The sequence below is a fragment of the Mustela nigripes genome, chromosome 2 (genome assembly GCF_022355385.1).
Source record: "Mustela nigripes isolate SB6536 chromosome 2, MUSNIG.SB6536, whole genome shotgun sequence".
NCBI lineage: Eukaryota > Metazoa > Chordata > Mammalia > Carnivora > Mustelidae > Mustela > Mustela nigripes.
This window is the reverse complement of record NC_081558.1, coordinates 102,757,561-102,776,414: the sequence shown is the minus strand read 5'-3', so window position 1 is coordinate 102,776,414 and position 18,854 is coordinate 102,757,561. Positions and strand designations below refer to the sequence as shown.

Sequence of the window (18,854 nt, the reverse complement as noted above, 5' to 3'; positions counted from 1 at the left end):
CAAGGTGTGATCCGAAGGTGAACCCTGGTGGTCAGCACACCTCTGAGTAACTGCTACTGTTACAGTAGGTTTTCAGGGCTTCCCTTTATTAGCCCAAGCATATGGCCTCGGGATCTTCTCCTTTCCAGTTTTGCCACTAACTCTGAGTGACCTCAGAGGAGGGAGGTCCCTGTTATCCAGACAACGCTCGAAGACCTGAACAGTGACTCTGAGAGCTTTTCGCCATTTCTCCTTCTACCACCTGGGTGTCTCAGATCCAGAGCCGGGTTCTGGCCGACCCGAAGTCCCTCTCTGCCTTGCAGTCTAAACTAAAACCCGCGGCGCGTGCCAAAAGCGGCTCGGTTCCGTAGGAGGTAGCTACAGGTGAGCTCTTAAAAGGGCCGCCAGAGCTTGGGTAATACCTGAGACTGATGGCTGCGCGGAGGGGCTCAGGCAAGGGGGTGTGAATGAATGTGCGAGTGAAAGAAGGAGCAAATGTTCTCTTTCCACCCTTTAAATACATTCACACTTAGACTTAAAAATCCTCTGGTAAACCCCTCAAACTCTTAATCTATTTTACGAGCCTTTCTTTATTCACCGCCCCCCCCCCAGACTTTTACTGAAAGTCTAATAATAAAAAAAAATTAGTACAAAATGTTAAGTGCAGAGATTACATCCCCAACCCCCGCCCAAACTCCTCCCCCTTCCCCCGTTCCAGGCCCCAGCCGCCGCCCCCGCCCCTAACGTAGGTGGTGCAGTCGGACTACTTCCCAAGACCGATTTTCCCGGTTGGGGATCCACCCCCGGGGGCGCCAGGCACTCTCTCCAGCTTCGGAGTTGGAAACAGCACGTGTTTAGTGAGGTTAAAGGGTGTCTCGGAATGTCTTGGATCTGGTATAGGTGAGGTCACGTCTCTCTTCAGACACCCGGACCCTTCCGGGCCTGGCGCTCTACTCGCTCTGAAGCGCGGGACACACCGGTGGGCTAGGGCGAGGTAAAGGCGGGCTCTTCCAGGGCCACCACGGACCACCTGTAGAATCTGTGTGTCAACTCCTTTGTCCTCAGAGCCACTTCGATGGCCGCCCCTTTAAGAGAGGAGGTTCACTTGGGATGGTCCCCGGGTCCCCTTTCCCGTTTCCCAGCCCCCTTCAGGCCCTCCTCCCCCTTCCAACCCAAAGGTAGCAGCCCAGAGAGCCCGGGGCTCGGCGCCAGCCGCCTCCTCACTTCCCATTGGCTGAGAGCGCCGGGAAAGCGGTCACGTGGGGGCGCGGCAGTCCAGCTCCGGGGCCGCCATCTTGGCGGAAAGTTTGGGGGGAGAGCGGTTGGGGGCGCGGAAGGAGGCGAGGTTCCGGGGGTGGGGCGGCTAGGAGGGGAAAAGGCGAGCGGGCTAGCCGACCGCGGCGAGTTAGGCGGCCGCGGCAGAGGAGGAGGAGGAGGAAGAGGCGGCGGGGGTGCGGCCGCCAAGGGGAGCTCCTCCCCCGTTCCCTCACCCCCCCTCAGTTCAGCTCCTCGAGCCCCGGGCGGGGCGGGGGGACGTGGAGCGGGGCAGGGCGGGGGAGCCGCCCCGACTCGGGCCGGAGCGCACCCCAGCTTGGAGCGCTCGCCGCTTGGTGGAACTTTGTGGTGGCGCCGCAGGTGTGGGGGCCCGCGGAGGTGTGCATGTGGGGCGTGAGGGCGTCGCGGAGAGTGGCCGCAGCCCTGTCCGACCCCCGCTGGAGTAGCCTGGAGGAAGCGAGCAAAGAGAAAGGCAAGCTAGAGGAGGGGGCCCAAGGGGGGGTGGGGTGATCTGCCTAGCTAGTCCTGTCTCTGCGCTGTACGGTCGTTACGGGCTTAGGGGCCAAGGGTCGGAGCGCTTCTGCACCGCCCCCCCCCCGCCCCCCGTAGCAGGTGGGAAATATGCATAGTTACGCCAGGGGAGCGGTGGCCCCACGTCTAGGCATTTTTAGTACCCTTTGGAGAGGGAACAGCTTTCGAGGAGAATTTGGAAGCAGGCTTCTCTGTCTGCTCTTAATTTGTAGGGGTACCCACCCTTAGGTAAAAGCTTTCTAGATTGACTGACACTGCTGGGTTTTGAGGCTCTTTCTTTCGTTTGGGAAAACTTCTCCAGGTGTGGCCTTTTCAAATAGGGCTGGGAGTTTTTCGATGTGAGATTTAGGGGGAAGTGCTAGTTTAACCACGATTCTGTTCTTTGCTTTAGTTGTTTCTTTTCTGTTTTTAAAGGTGTGTGCCCTCTTCCTGATACTGGAGAAAAATGCCAGTCCGGAAGCAAGGTGAGAATTTATTTCGGAACTCTCCTGTGTGTGTTTCCTGTGTGTGTTTTGTGATTGCTGGTTTTGAAAGTATTTAACTCTCATGAGACAGCATCTTGTTAGCCTTACTACTTAGGGAATCTAAGCTTCATCATATCTTTCAGAAGAGGGAAACATCTAAATGTTTTTCAAACTTTCTTTTTTGAATCTCTCTAGTGACTCCAGAGGCAGTTAATTTTCACTCCACTGAAATGTCTTTTTAAAAACTTTGAATTGGTGTTTTAATATTTTACTTTGTTATTCTTCCTAAACACTCTGTGAGCAATTGTAGGATCCTGGCTAAGAGCTAGTATTTTGAAACATTTAAGATTTATATTATAATGACAAATTGTGGGTAATCCGCTTTGCATATCAGATCAGTTGAAGCTATGTTAACTAATATCTTGATCAAACAGTCTTTTATTGTGGTAGACTACTAGTGAACATTTATTAGCAACTGCTTGTCTTCCTCCTTTTTCTGTGACATATTTTTTTTAAAAATTTTGATTATTCTAGGGAATAAATATGTTTGTGAACGTAGTAGCATTGGTTGAGGTAGAGGATTTGGAGAAGTGTTTAGATGTCTTGCAGAATTATTTGCTGTGTAAGGAATGTGTAATTTTAATCAGACTCTTCTTTTCTTCTTAGACACCCAGAGAGCATTGCACCTTTTGGAAGAATATCGTTCAAAACTAAGCCAAACTGAAGACAGACAGCTCAGAAGTTCCATAGAACGGGTTATTAACATATTTCAGAGCAACCTCTTTCAGGCTTTAATAGGTGGGAATTAAAACATTATTTGTGACCATTATGTGTTAGCTAGACTTAATGCACCTCTGAATTCATTTATTTTAAACTTAACAGAGAGTGATGTACTTGGTTCTCTATAAGACATTCAGTAACTTGAACATTCAGTGACATGTGTGTTTACAAAAGTATCTAATAACCAAAAAACTTTCAGTATGATTATTTCAGTGGTCTTTGGTGACATGTTTTATATTCTCAGCATTAACTATTAAAAGGTGGAGAAGTTGCAGAAATGTTTCAGGATCCAAAAAATAAAGAGCAAATAACTTTTAACTTGTTTCTATATTTTACTTCTATTTCTCTGAAGTCCCTGAAAATGTTTGAAGAGTTCTGCTCTGTTTAAGGACATACATGCCCTAGTGTAGACTTCTGTTTAAACTTAGCATGCATGGAGTCAGAATTTTAGACCTGAAAATTATCTTAGAGATGATTTTGTCTAATATTATTTTGTAGCCAAGAAAATAGAAACAATGTTATTCATAACTAACTTAAATTTAAGGTGGTGCATTGTTTTAAAGTAGAACTGGGCAAGTGAGTCCTAAATTCTCTTCCTCACGCTGCCACTAATTGAATGGTAATATATGTCATTTAACCTTTTTTAGGTCACTATATTTGCTGTAGAATGTGAATGTAATAGAACAATGATTTTTAGCCCTTCCTCCAACCTGATTTTAATGCAGCGAGATTCTTTTTTAAAACAAAATCTCTTATTTTGTGCACAATTCCTGATTTATCAAACAAGATGATTTGTCTCTGGACTCTCCTCTAGGTATCTAGAAAATGTGTAGACCACTGAACTAGAAAATTTGTCCCCTCCAATTCTAAGAATAAAAATTTTTAATTAATCATTGACTGTATAAATAGGACATGAACTTCATTGCATTGCATTTATTTTCTTAGTAACTTCCAAGTGGATATGACCTAACATCAGTTTATTAATAGAGTAACTTTTGATGTGTTTGTGGACTACACAAGTTAGTGTATTCTGTCAAAAAACTTAATGCTAAATTGATACTCTCTACTAAATTTTTTTTAAATTAAAGATTTTAAGGAAGACCACTCAGTACACCTGAATAATTTTTAAATCTTAGTATTATTATAGACTTGAAAAAACCTACGCAAGAATAGAGAACAGTATAATTAACAGCTCTATCTAATTAACAATGTAATTAACTGTAACCCATCTTCAAAAATTATCAACATTCTGGTTTTTTTTTTAAACTGATGGACATTTTTTACATTTGAATTTCTAACCTCTGATGTTTAAGGTACAAATGGATGATCAAATTGGATTCCTCTGAAAAAAGTAGCCAAAAAGGAAGGGAAGTATTTTTAGTTATTTGGTTTTCTAAGTCAACATCAAACCTAAGAATGTTTTATTTAGTAGAGTCACTGTTTAGAAAAAAAAAATAGTATGACTTGTATGTCCTTGTTTACCTATAGATGTAGATGGGTGTAGTCCTTCTCTGTGTGAAGTCTGCAGCTTAAAATTAAATGGTCAGTAAAGTAAACATAATCTACACTTCTTAGATTTCTCTGTAGATTGGAGGTAGATTTGGAGGGTATGTTTGGAGGGATTTTTAAAATATATTCTGCCTTGCCCCTTTTGACGGTTTATCTGTTCTTATACATAATTGAATTCTAAGAGAATTAGTCTTTTAATAAGTTTGTCAATCTTCTTAGTACTGTATAATTTCATTGGTTGTCAGTTTACCTTGATATTTAGATTTACATATATTTTAATGTTTTATAGGATATGATAACAAATTTTGGTGTAAGAAAAGTAATAGAGTTTAGGAATTTTGAAATGGGTAATTTTAGTAGAGATTTTTATGTGTTTCCATACTGTAATTGAATTAATTGTTTACTAAATTATTAAATGCATTCTTTGGTATTTATTAACTTTTGTCAGTTTTTGGAAAATTTTTAGGTTAGTAAGATTTTCTTTTTGGTTTGCACCTGTACCGTTGTTCTTGAAACAGCATATTAGTATACTTTAAACCTGTACCTCTTCCTAGGCTAAACTAGAGTCTGTTGTGTTCATAGTATGTGCTGGAAAATCCTGGATTAACTGTTTCTTCCTTTAGTAGGTGGCACTCTCTTTTCTGAGCTATTATCAGCGGACCACTAGATTTAAGGAGACATGGGTCTTGACCATCTGAATTGTTTGAAAGTCATTTGGTGCTTAGGTTTTTGACTGCCTGAGTTTGGAAATCATTTTCTTAGGCTGTAGTGAATTATGTAGTTACTTCTTTGGATTTGGTGTCTGCGTAATTGTTTATTGATTGTTTGAGCTGGTAGTTTGTACTGTTTTCATTTTTTAAAAGAAGTTTGTGTAGGGCTCTGGGATTTTGGTGTTATAGAAATGTTGATTTATTTTTTCCTTTCCTCCGTATTTGAAATGTGTTAATTAGATTAGGTCTGTTCTGGTTACCTGGGGGTTGTTCAGAGGACTAGGCATGTATATATTGCATTATGTCTGTTCTGAGATAACAATTTTTTTTTTTTTGCAATGCAATTGGTATTTTATTTATTTATTTTTTTAAATATAATTTTTTATTTTTTATAAACATATATTTTTATCCCCAGGGGTACAGGTCTGTGAATCACCAGGTTTACACACTTCACAGCACTCACCAAAGCACATACCCTCCCCAATGTCCATAATACCACCCCCTTCTCCCAACCCCCCTCCCCCCATCAACCCTCAGTTTGTTTTGTGAGATTAAGAGTCACTTATGGTTTGTCTCCCTCCCAATCCCATGTTCTTTCATTTATTCTTCTCGTACCCACTTAAGCCCCCATGTTGCAACACCACTTCCTCATATCAGGGAGATCATATGATAGTTGTCTTTCTCCGCCTGACTTATTTTGCTAAGCATGATACGCTCTAGTTCCATCCATGTTGTCGCAAATGGCAAGATTTCATTTCTTTTGATGGCTGCATAGTATTCCATTGTGTATATATACCACATCTTCTTGATCCATTCATCTGTTGATGGACATTGAGGTTCTTTCCATAGTTTGGCTATTGTGGACATTGCTGCTATAAACATTCGGGTGCACGTGCCCCTTTGGATCACTACGTTTGTATCTTTAGGGTAAATACCCAATAGTGCAATTGCTGGGTCATAGGGCAGTTCTATTTTCAACATTTTGAGGAACCTCCATGCTGTTTTCCAGAGTGGCTGCACCAGCTTGCATTCCCACCAACAGTGTAGGAGGGTTCCCCTTTCTCCGCATCCTCGCCAGCATCTGTCATTTCCTGACTTGTTGATTTTAGCCATTCTGACTGGTGTGAGGTGATATCGCATTGTGGTTTTGATTTGTATTTCCCTGATGCCGAGTGATATGGAGCACTTTTTCATGTGTCTGTTGGCCATCTGGATGTCTTCTTTGCAGAAATGTCTGTTCATGTCTTCTGCCCATTTCTTGATTGGATTATTTGTTCTTTGGGTGTTGAGTTTGCTAAGTTCTTTATAGATTCTGGACACTAGTCCTTTATCTGATATGTCGTTTGCAAATATCTTCTCCCATTCTGTCAGTTGTCTTTTGATTTTGTTAACTGTTTCCTTTGCTGTGCAAAAGCTTTTGATCTTGATGAAATCCCAGTAGTTCATTTTTTCCCTTGCTTCCCTTGCCTTTTGCGTGGTTCCTAGGAAGATGTTGCTGCGGCAGAGGTCGAAGAGGTTGCTGCCCGTGTTCTCCTCAAGGATTTTGATGGATTCCTTTCGTACATTGAGGTCCTTCATCCATTTTGAGTCTATTTTTGTGTGTGGTGTAAGGAAATGGTCCAATTTCATTTTTCTGCATGTGGCTGTCCAATTTTCCCAGCACCATTTATTGAAAAGGCTGTCTTTTTTCCATTGGACATTCTTTCCTGCTTTGTCGAAGATTAGTTGACCATAGATTTGAGGGTCTATTTCTGGGCTCTCTATTCTGTTCCATTGATCTATGTGTCTGTTTTTGTGCCAGTACCATGCTGTCTTGATGATGACAGCTTTGTAATAGAGCCTGAAGTCCGGAATTGTGATGCCACCAACGTTGGCTTTCTTTTTCAATATCCCTTTGGCTATTCTAGGTCTTTTCTGGTTCCATATAAATGTTAGCATTATTTGTTCCATTTCTTTGAAAAAGATGGATGGTACTTTGATAGGAATTGCATTAAATGTGTAGATTGCTTTAGGTAGCATAGACATTTTCACAATATTTATTCTTCCAATCCAGGAGCATGGAACATTTTTCCATTTCTTTGTGTCTTCCTCAATTTCTTTCATGAGTACTTTATAGTTTTCTGAGTATAGATTCTGTGTCTCTTTGGTTAGGTTTATTCCTAGGTATCTTATGGTTTTGGATGCAATTGTAAATGGGATTGACTCCTTAATATCTCTTTCTTCTGTCTTGCTGTTGGTGTAGAGAAATGCAACTGATTTCTGTGCATTGATTTTATATCCTGACACTTTACTGAATTCCTGTATAAATTCTAGCAGTTTTGGAGTGGAGTCTTTTGGGTTTTCCACATATAGTATCATATCATCTGCGAAGAGTGATAATTTGACTTCTTCTTTGCCGATTTGGATGCCTTTAATTTCCTTTTGTTGTCTGATTGCTGAGGCTAGGACCTCTAGTATGATGTTGAATAGCAGTGGTGATAATGGACATCCCTGCCGTGTTCCTGACCTTAGCAGAAAAGCTTTCAGTTTTTCTCCATTGAGAATGATATTTGCGGTGGGTTTTTCATAGATGGCTTTGATGATATTGAGGTATGTGCCCTCTATCCCTACACTTTGAAGAGTTTTGATCAGGAAGGGATGCTGTACTTTGTCAAATGCTTTTTCAGCATCTATTGAGAGTATCATATGGTTCTTGTTCTTTCTTTTATTGATGTGTTGTATCACATTGACTGATTTGCGGATGTTGAACCAACCTTGCAGCCCTGGAATAAATCCCACTTGGTCGTGGTGAATAATCTTTTTAATGTACTGTTGAATCCTATTGGCTAGTATTTTGTTGAGTATTTTCGCATCTGTGTTCATCAAGGATATCGGTCTATAGCTCTCTTTTTTGGTGGGATCCTTGTCTGGTTTTGGGATCAAGGTGATGCTGGCCTCATAAAATGAGTTTGGAAGTTTTCCTTCCATTTCTATTTTTTGGAACAGTTTCAGGAGAATAGGAATTAGTTCTTCTTTAAATGTTTGGTAGAATTCCCCCGGGAAGCCGTCTGGCCCTGGGCTTTTGTTTGTTTGGAGATTTTTAATGACTGTTTCAATCTCCTTACTGGTTATGGGTCTGTTCAGGCTTTCTATTTCTTCCTGGTTCAGTTGTGGTAGTTTATATGTTTCTAGGAATGCATCCATTTCTTCCAGATTGTCAAATTTATTGCCGTAGAGTTGCTCATAGTATGTTCTTATAATAGTTTGTATTTCTTTGGTGTTAGTTGTGATCTCTCCTCTTTCATTCATGATTTTATTTATTTGGGTCCTTTCTCTTTTCTTTTTGATAAGTCGGGCCAGGGGTTTATCAATTTTATTAATTCTTTCAAAGAACCAGCTCCTAGTTTCGTTGATTTGTTCTATTGTTTTTTTGGTTTCTATTTCATTGATTTCTGCTCTGATCTTTATGATTTCTCTTCTCCTGCTGGGCTTAGGGTTTCTTTCTTGTTCTTTCTCCAGCTCCTTTAGGTGTAGGGTTAGGTTGTGTACCTGAGACCTTTCTTGTTTCTTGAGAAAGGCTTGTACCGCTATATATTTTCCTCTCAGGACTGCCTTTGTTGTGTCCCACAGATTTTGAACCGTTGTATTTTCATTATCATTTGTTTCCATGATTTTTTTCAATTCTTCTTTAATTTCCCGGTTGACCCATTCATTCTTTAGAAGGATACTGTTTAGTCTCCATGTATTTGGGTTCTTTCCAAACTTCCTTTTGTGGTTGAGTTCTAGCTTTAGAGCATTGTGGTCTGAAAATATGCAGGGAATGATCCCAATCTTTTGATACCGGTTGAGTCCTGATTTAGGACCGAGGATGTGATCTATTCTGGAGAATGTTCCATGTGCACTAGAGAAGAATGTGTATTCTGTTGCTTTGGGATGAAATATTCTGAATATATCTGTGATGTCCATCTGGTCCAGTGTGTCGTTTAAGGCCTTTATTTCCTTGCTGATCTTTTGCTTGGATGACCTGTCCATTTCAGTGAGGGGAGTGTTAAAGTCCCCTACTATTATTGTATTATTGTTGATGTGTTTCTTTGATTTTGTTATTAATTGGTTTATATAGTTGGCTGCTCCCACATTGGGGGCATAGATATTTAAAATTGTTAAATCTTCTTGTTGGACAGACCCTTTGAGTATGATATAGTGTCCTTCCTCATCTCTTATCATAGTCTTTGGCTTAAAATCTAATTGATCTGATATAAGGATTGCCACTCCTGCTTTCTTCTGATGTCCATTAGCATGGTAAATTCTTTCCCACCCCCTCACTTTAAATCTGGAGGTGTCTTCGGGCTTAAAATGTGTTTCTTGGAGGCAACATATAGATGGGTTTTGTTTTTTTATCCATTCTGATACCCTGTGTCTTTTGACAGGGGCATTTAGCCCATTCACATTCAGGGTAACTATTGAGAGATATGAATTTAGTGCTATTGTATTGCCTGTAAGGTGACTGTTACTGTATATGGTCTCTGTTCCTTTCTGATCTACCACTTGTAGGCTCTCTCTTTGCTTAGAGGACCCCTTTCAAGATTTCCTGTAGAGCTGGTTTGGTATTTGCAAATTCTTTCAGTTGTTGTTTGTCCTGGAAGCTTTTAATCTCTCCTTCTATTTTCAATGATAGCCTAGCTGGATATAGTATTCTTGGCTGCATGTTTTTTTCGTTTAGTGCTCTGAAAATATCATGCCAGCTCTTTCTGGCCTGCCAGGTCTCTGTGGATAAGTCAGCTGCCAATCTAATATTTTTACCATTGTATGTTACAGACTTCTTTTCCCGGGCTGCTTTCAGGATTTTCTCTTTGTCACTGAGACTTGTAAATTTTACTATTAGGTGACGGGGTGTGGGCCTATTCTTATTGATTTTGAGGGGCGTTCTCTGAACCTCCTGAATTTTGATGCTCGTTCCCTTTGCCATATTGGGTAAATTCTCCCCAATAATTCTCTCCAGTATACCTTCTGCTCCCCTCTCACTTTCTTCTTCTTCTGGAATCCCAATTATTCTAATGTTGTTTCGTCTTATGGTGTCACTTATCTCTCGAATTCTCCCCTCGTGGTCCAGTAGCTGTTTGTCCCTCTTTTGCTCAGCTTCTTTATTCTCTGTCATTTGGTCTTCTATATCACTAATTCTTTCTTCTGCCTCATTTATCCTAGCAGTTAGAGCCTCTATTTTTTTTTTTTTTTAAAGATTTTATTTATTTACTTGAGAGAGAGACAGTGAGAGAGAGCATGAACGAGGAGAAGGTCAGAGATAGAAGCAGACTCCCCATGGAGCTGGGAGTCCAATGCGGGACTCGATCCCGGGACTCCAGGATCATGACCTGAGCCGAAGGCAGTCGTCCAACCAACTGAGCCACCCAGGCGTCCCAAGAGCCTCCATTTTTGATTGCACCTCATTAATAGCTTTTTTGATTTCACCTTGGTTAGATTTTAGTTCTTTTATTTCTCCAGAAAGGACTTTTATATCTCTCGAGAGGGTTTCTCTAATATCTTCCATGCCTTTTTCGAGCCCGGCTAGAACCTTGAGAATTGTCATTCTGAACTCTAGATCTGACATATTACCGATGTCTGTATTGATTAGGTCCCTAGCCTTCGGTACTGCCTCTTGTTCTTTTTTTTGTGTTGAATTTTTACGTCTTGTCATTTTGTCCAGATAAAAGTAAATGAAGGGGTAAGTAAAATACTAAAAGGGTGGCAACAACCCCAGGAAAATATGCTTTAACCAAATTAGAAGAGATCCAAAATCGTGAGTGGGGAGAAAGGGGATAAAAAGAGGTTCAAAAAGGAAGAAAGAAAAAAAAAAACAAAAAGAAAAGAAAAAAAAAAGAAAAGAAAAGAATTTTTTAAAAAAGAAAATACCTAAGAAAAATGTAAAAAATAACAATTTATTTTTTTATATATATTAGATAAACTAGTAAAAAATCGTTAAAAAAGAAAAAGGTAACAGTTAAAAAAAATTTTACCCGAAGGCGAGAAAAAAAAAATGAAAAAGAAAAAATTAAATTAACTGCAAGACTAAAAAAAATCACAGGAAAAAAGCCATGAGTTCCGTGCTTGGCTTTCTCCTCCTCTGGAATTCTGCTGCTCTCCTTGGTATTGAAACCGCACTCCTTGGTAGGTGAACTTGGTCTCGGCTGGATTTCTTGTTGATCTTCTGGGGGAGGGGCCTGTTGTAGTGATTCTCAAGTGTCTTTGCTCCAGGCGGAATTACACCGCCCTTACCCGGGGCCGGGGTGAGTAATCCGCTCGGGTTTGCTTTCAGGAGCTTTTGTTCCCTGAGCGCTTTCCGTAGAGTTCCGGAGGACGGGAATACAAATGGCGGCCTCCTGGTCTCCGGCCCGGAGGAGCCGAGAGCCCAGGGCCGCACTCCTCAGTGCGCGCTCAGAGAACCGCGCCCAGTTACTCCCGTCTGCCTGACCTCCGGCCGCGCTCCGAGCTCACCGAGCCTGCGACCGGTTCAAGGTAACACCGAGCTGCGAGCTTACTGTCGGCTCTGTCTCTGTAGCCGGCTTTCCCGTTCCAATACCCGCAAGCTCTGCGACACTCAGACACCCCCGATCCTTCTGTGACCCTGCGGGACCTGAGGCCACACTGACCCCGCGTGGGCTTCGCCCCGGTTTAGCCTCTGGAGCGATGTCCCTCAGCGGAACAGACTTTTAAAAGTCCTGATTTTGTGCACGGTTGCTCCGCCGCTTGCCGGGAGCCGGCCCCTCCCCCCGGGGTCTATCTTCCCGTCGCTTTGGATTCACTTCTCCGCCGGTCCTACCTTTCAGAAAGTGGTTGTTTTTCTGTTTCCAGAATTGCTGTTCTTCTTCTCTTCGATCTGCCGATGGATTTTCAGGTGTTTGCAATCTTTAGATAAGCTATCTAGCTGATCTCCGGCTAGCTGAAGCAGTCTCAGCTTGCTACTTCTCCGCCATCTTGGCTCCTCTCGAGATGACAATTTTTAATTTATTTTAATATCTTTGAATTTGGGATACATTTTATGACTGATGTATTATGGAAGTGATTTTACATTCTTAGTGGCACATGAAATAATGGTGCATCAGAGAATCGATATCGTCAATTCAGTGAAACATGGCAATCATTGTCCTAGTTCTGATGTTTGTTAGTGACATTGAAAGATGTCTTGAAGATTTAAAAATTATTGAAAGCAGAACAGTTTTTATTAGTTTTGAGTTTCAGCTGACAAGTTACTTCTTTAGAGATGAATATTTAAAGTTATATCTAAAAAAAAAAAAAATCCATGAGCTATATATACTTCTTTAAAATTTGTTCCCCAAGTATGTGGTGATCATTTTTATATAAATGGAAGTAAAGTCTGCCTAATTTTACTCCGTGATTTAGGTGAGAACAATTTGAAAACTTAATATATTTGATTTTGTATTCTCATTTTCTGTACTTATATTTGAAAATTTGTAAGTAAAGTAGACTTGATATGGTTTGATTACAGGTCAGAACCCAGGTGTTCAAGTCCATATTGGTTTGAGGTCATTTATGATACTTAGGTTTGTCTGGAATCTCGGAGACGACTTGGTAGTCTTCAAAGATTTCTTACTAGTCTAGATCCCTGGAGTTACTTATGGGGTCAGAGAATTTATCTGCTTTTCTTGCTCACAGGAGGAAAAACCTGTGCTAAAGATCAGGCTGACTTTAGAGACTTGAGTAAGTTGAATCATGAGATTTGTATAGTTTGTCTGCAATAAGTAACATGCTTGTCTGCAATAAATAGCAAGCTTACTTTAATACATTTTTTATTTTAGTTCTAAAATTTTTCAAGATGAGGTGGATTATGTAATAACAGTGACCATTTCTGAGATATTTGGCTCATTCGTTTTTTGCTACTCTATTAACTGAATTTGACTAGGCCTTGTAAACATGGTAAAGGACATTTAAATTTGTTAGATACTGGGTTTCAAAAGTATGTCTCCTTTTTTTTTAATTGTAAAAAGAAAATAACATTTATCATCTTAGCCACTTTTAAATGTGTGGTTTGATAGTGTTAAGTATATCCACATTGTTCCAAAAACAGTTCAGAACTTACTCCTCTTGCAAAAGCAAAACTCTACCCAGTAAACAATACTTCCCTTTTCGTTGTACACCCAGCACCTGGTAACTACTCTTGTACTTTCTGTCTCCATGATTTTGACTACTGTAAGTAGCTCATGCAAGGGGAAATCATACAGTACTTATCTTTTTAGTGGCTAACTTAATTCATTTAATGTTCTCAAAGTTACTCCATGTTGTAGCATGTGACAGAATTTCCTTCCCGTTTAAGACTGGATTTATTTTACTATATGTATATACCACATAACAAAATGTGGTATATACATATACCATATACATATACATATACATATCAATGTTATCCATTGATCCATTGATGGACATTTGGAGTGTTTTAACCTCTCAGCTGTTGTGAATAGTGCTTCCACGGGTGTGCAGATATCTCTTTGAAACTCTTCTTTCAATTTTTGGGATACTCAAGTGCAAGATTGCAGGATCATGTGGTATTTATATATTTAATTTTTTGAGGAACTGCCCTACTGCCTCACATAGCAGTTGCATTATTTTACGGTCCCACCAGCAGAGCACAAGGGTCTCCATACTTTTGCCGACACTTGTTATTTTCAGGGTTTTTTTTTTATAATAACCATCCTAATGGATGTGAGATTTTGACTTTTTCAAGTGTATGTAAAAAGTGTATTTATTTATTTATAAAAGATTTTATTTATTTATTTAACACAGAGAAATCACAAGTAGGCAGAGAGGCAGGCGGAGCAAGCTCCTTGCTTTGCTGAGCAGAGAGCCTGATGCGGGGCTTGGTCCCAGGACCCTGGGATCATGATCTGAGCCAAAGGCAGAGGCTTAACCCACTGAGCCACCCAGGCACCCCTGAAAAGTGTATTTAAAAAGCACTTCTCTTTGTAATACAAGTGTCTCATTTAGTCATCATAATCCTATGAAGTCTATATTCACCTGTAAGGTGATTATACTCTTTTATAGATTGGAAAACTGAGGCACTGACAAATTATGTATCTCGTTCAAGAACCCTCAGGTACTAAACTGTCGAGCCAGAAATTGAATTCAACTAATCTGAATCCAGAGCCTCTCCTCATGTTCAGTTATTAGGATATTCTTTATCATAAGTTGAATATTTTAATTGGTAAAGAACACTAACAAGTGTGTTTAAGATAGATGTTGATCTGTAGTAGCAGTGGTTTTTTTTTTTTGAAGTTTTTACTTTGAAGGAGAATATTTATGATGGAATGATGCTTATAATTACGGAATTTACACATTTTGAAAAATGTATTTAGTAATCAAGGTTTGTGAATTTCTAGCTGTAATAGTAAAATGTCAAAATTTATTGGATTTTTTGTTTGTTTATTATTGGTTCCCGTCATATTATATATATATATTTTTTTCAAATATCTATTTATTTGACAGAGAGAGATCACAAGTAGGCATAGAGGGAGACAGAGAGAGGAGGAAGCAGGCTCCCCACTAAGCAGAGAGCCCGATACGGGACTCGATCCCAGGACCCTGAGATCATGACCTGAGCTGAAGGCAGTGGCTCAACCCACTGAGCCACCCAGGCGCCCCCTGTCATATTATATTTTGTTGCTAAGTTCATGTGTGTGACTTTGCAGGCTAGGTTTTAGAAAAGAAAACGTTTATGACATTATATGGATCATTCTCTTGACTAAAACTTTATTGGAGGAAAATTTTATTAACTTTTCAGTTGGTCATTTTGATTGAACCTGGATTGTTATTTATTTGCTAGTAGTTTTGCTTACTACTTCTCTGATGTAGTGCTTTGATTATGTTGAATCTGGTTGAATTCTCTTTGGAACCTTGTAATCAACAGAGCTATAAAAGCATCTGTAAATAATTTTTCTAGTTTATTTCATCTGTGTAAGGTCAGATTTTTTCCACTATATTTTTTCTTTCCTAATTATTTTTTTCAGTAACCAGTCTAACACCAGGTATTTCATTTATTTGTCATGTCTCTGTAGTCTCGACACATTTCCACAGTCCTTTTTGGTCTTTTATGACATTACCATTTTGTTTCTAATTTTAGGTTTGTCTGATGCTTTCTTGTGACTAAATTCAGGTTATGTATTCTCTAGGGTTCTGTACATTCAGAGGTACAGATGTCTTCTGCTCTTTATTGGCATTGTTAATTTTGATCACCCAATTAAGGTACTTGATTTCTCTATAGTTAGTGTTTTTTTCCTTGCATTTTGTAAGCAATATGTGGGAGAGACTTTAATACCATAGGCATGCTCTGCTCTTTAGCAAAATTTCCCTCTAGACTTAGCATCCATTGATGATGCTTGTCTGAACCAGTTTTTACTATGTTGAAAATGACAATCAAAAAATGACATTTCATAACAGTAGCAGTCTTTTACATTCTCCATTTAATACCTGCATTTTAGTGTAAGAGCTCTCCTTCCCCATGTATCTATGTATGTGTCTGTGTCATTTTTCTTTTAATCATTGATAGTGTATTATCAACCTTAATGTTTTCGGTGCTCAGACTGTTTTGTTTTAGATCATCTGGTAAGAACTCTTTCCAGCTTGCTTTTCTGTCTTTAAGACGTGCCACTATCACTTTGAGTACTTTCTCACTTTTTGACATAAAAAGATATTCCAGGTTCATCTTGTACATATTTTGCCCCAGCCTTGGAATCAGCCATCTCTCTGAGAAGGTCTGGTTTCTGTTGATACCTTGTTCTCAAAAATATGTTTGTGAAAATACTCTATGACTGTTAGTCAAATAGTATTTCAGATGTGGAAGTAACTTTTTTGGACATTGGCTTGACATTTTTCTTGTTTCTAGTGTGCAAAACACAAATTATGATAATGTACTTAAAAATTTTATATGATACTCTTTTAGGGGATCAAAATGGCTTTTTAAATGTACTTAAGTTTAGACGAAAGCAGAGTATCTATTTTTGAGTATCTGTTTTTGAGCAGACTTGGCAATTGCATATTTTAGTTTATGAAACATTATACTTGCTTTTAGTCAAATAACTGATAAAATTCCCTCTGAAATGGCCAGGTTATATTTCTGTGTTTTTCAGCTTTCTAGTTGCTTTCTTTCTAAGTCCAAAACAGAATTTATTACAAAAAAAAAAAAAATGGCATGTTCCATGTAAAGAATTTAAGATCAGTTAAATATACTTTATATAAAATACTATAATCAAGAAAATTCTCACATCAAAGGTAACCTATTTCTTCCATAGGGTGAACATCCATATAGAATATTATTATTTATGTATTTATACACACTTTCTTTTTGTAAAACAAATTCCTTACACAAGTAAAACATAATGGAATTGTTTCCTACATGAGGAATTGATACTTAAAATCAGTGTGTAAAATGAAAAATCCCATCAGATTAAAATTACCCTTGAAATTCCTTCTAGAATTTAACACTCTCATTAAGTACAGTATAGTTGTTTTTTCTCTAGTGGAAAGAAACCTTTGTTTCTTCAGTTGGGCAGCAGATATAGTTGGCTTGTGTTTAAGTGATCTCTTGTACTAAAAGCTCATAATTCTGGGGCACCTGGATGGCTCAGTGGATTAAAGCCTCTGCCTTTGGCTCAGGTCATGATTCCAGGGTCCTGGGATCGAGCCCTGCATTGGGCTCTCTGCTCAGTGGGAGCCTGCTTCCCTCTCTCTCTCTTTGCCTGCCTCTCTGCCTCCTTGTGATCTCTGTCAAATAAATAAATAAAATCTTTAAAAAAAAAAAAAAGCTCATAATTCTAGAATCAGACTCAGTAAATAAGGTCTGTAGAGATGCTCACATTAGAGGCACATGGAAGTGGAGGCTACCTGAGGGAACAGTTTCCTTCCTTCTCATTTTTTATTTGTGATGTTGACTTAAAATTGGGTGGCCTGATAGATAGAATTGCCTTTTTTGGTGAAGGGAGGTGCGGAAGTTAGATTTGCCTAAGTGTATATAATGTGCATACACAAATTAACTATTTTTATCCCAAAATTTAGCATTGGATATCTTCCCATATCAGTATGTTTGTACCATCTTAAATGACTGTTTACATTCTATAGATGTGGTGTTGTTTTACTAATGATTTCCTAGGAGCACTTAGGTATATAATTTTTCTGAATTTTGAACAACATTGCAAGTGTATATGCCTCTTTGTTCTACATTGTTTGTTATAACCTTTGGATAAATTCCTAGAAATTAATTGCTTGGCAAAAGGGGATTTGCATTTTAAAAAGGTTTTTAGCGTAATTTGTTAAATTACTCTCAGAAAGGTTATATTCAATTTAATTTTTTAGGCAGTATGTGGGATAATGACTAATTCCCTATACCTTAAGCAACCTAGGTATCATCCTTTTTAATATTTTTTATTCTGATATGTGGAATATACCTTTAGTCCTTTTGATGTTTTATTATATATTTATTTGGTTAAACAACCAATGATAAAAGAACTTTAAACTATGTAAGAATTTTCTTATATCATTTAAATTTCTTTTGTGAATTATTTGTTCATGTCATTTTCCCCCTCATGATCTAAGAATTTTCAGCTATGTGAGAATTTTCTTACATCATTTAAATTTCTTTTTTGAATTATTTGTTCATGTCATTTCCCCCCTCCTACAGCTTTTTTTCTCCTTTTTTTTAGAAGTGTAAAATCATTCTGTTAAGGTCTTTTCTTAATATTTTCCCTATGAAATAAGGCTATTTTCTCATAGATTAGAGATGTTTCCTCTACTGTGTTAAATTATTACAAATTCTGGACTATTTAGACTTCCTACTCTGATCCTTATTTTTTTAATTTGAGAAATGTGTGTGAGTTTTACTGTTTAGGATGATAAAAATGGTAACTAAAAGCTAGAAAACTTTTCCCAACCTCCTTTGAGGGTGTTTCTGGAATTTTATATTTACTTTACGTAATCCCAGTGTTTGCAAACTTTGAATTCTGCAAGAAAAGAACAAAGATAAAATGAAAATATTTTACTTAAAGTTTTATTTAAACTTGGAGAGTTCTGAAATATGTGATCCTAAGAGACTTCCCTGAAATACGTATTTTTTGGTAGTAGGAATGAGTCTTCTCTGTTTCATTGGACTAATTGTGTCTAAGTTTAATTTAGAATTTCCAGTTCTATAGAAAATTTCTGTTGTTCCATTGTTTCTATATTTCTTATTACACATATTGTAACTGTTGTAGCTTTTATAACAGATCTTTGTTCAGGAGCTGCACCTGAGGAAACCCATTTTAGTTCAAAACAGAGAAAGCACTTACCAGACTATAAGCAGCAAATAGGAATAGACTGTGTTAAGGCTGATCCAGTAGGCTCAACAACATTAATGTTTTCAATTGTGAATCGGCTAAAGGTTAGTTTTCTCTAATAAATGTTTTAATATCCCGCATTTTCTCATGTTCTTGCTTTAGTGCATCATCATTTTTAAAAGGAAATAAGCTTTTTCAGGGTAGTAAATAAAAATATAGTCATTTTAATTCCATATGGTGTATATCTGGGTGAACTATATGGATTTTTAGATGAGTATGGAATTACCTGTCTTAAGTGGCAGTCATTTTGACTA

At 38.6% G+C, this 18,854-nt stretch overlaps 1 protein-coding gene across 12 annotated transcripts in view; it reads left to right on the top strand.

Moving 5' to 3' along the window:
• Positions 1–734: 734 nt before the first annotated feature.
• DLG1 (discs large MAGUK scaffold protein 1) overlaps positions 735–18,854 on the top strand; it is a 261,346-nt gene continuing 243,226 nt past the window's right edge. For 5 of the 12 annotated variants that reach the window (XM_059391238.1, XM_059391237.1, XM_059391236.1 and 2 more), the window contains exons 1-3: positions 1,352–1,726; positions 2,200–2,249; positions 2,916–3,047. In XM_059391238.1, coding sequence (XP_059247221.1) covers positions 2,231–2,249; positions 2,916–3,047 — 151 coding nt within the window. In that variant the 5' untranslated portion in view covers positions 1,352–1,726; positions 2,200–2,230. Of the gene's footprint in view, positions 880–1,349; positions 1,727–2,199; positions 2,250–2,915; positions 3,048–18,854 lie in introns of those variants that run through there. The other 7 variants (XM_059391233.1, XM_059391232.1, XM_059391231.1 and 4 more) reach the window with 3 other exon arrangements.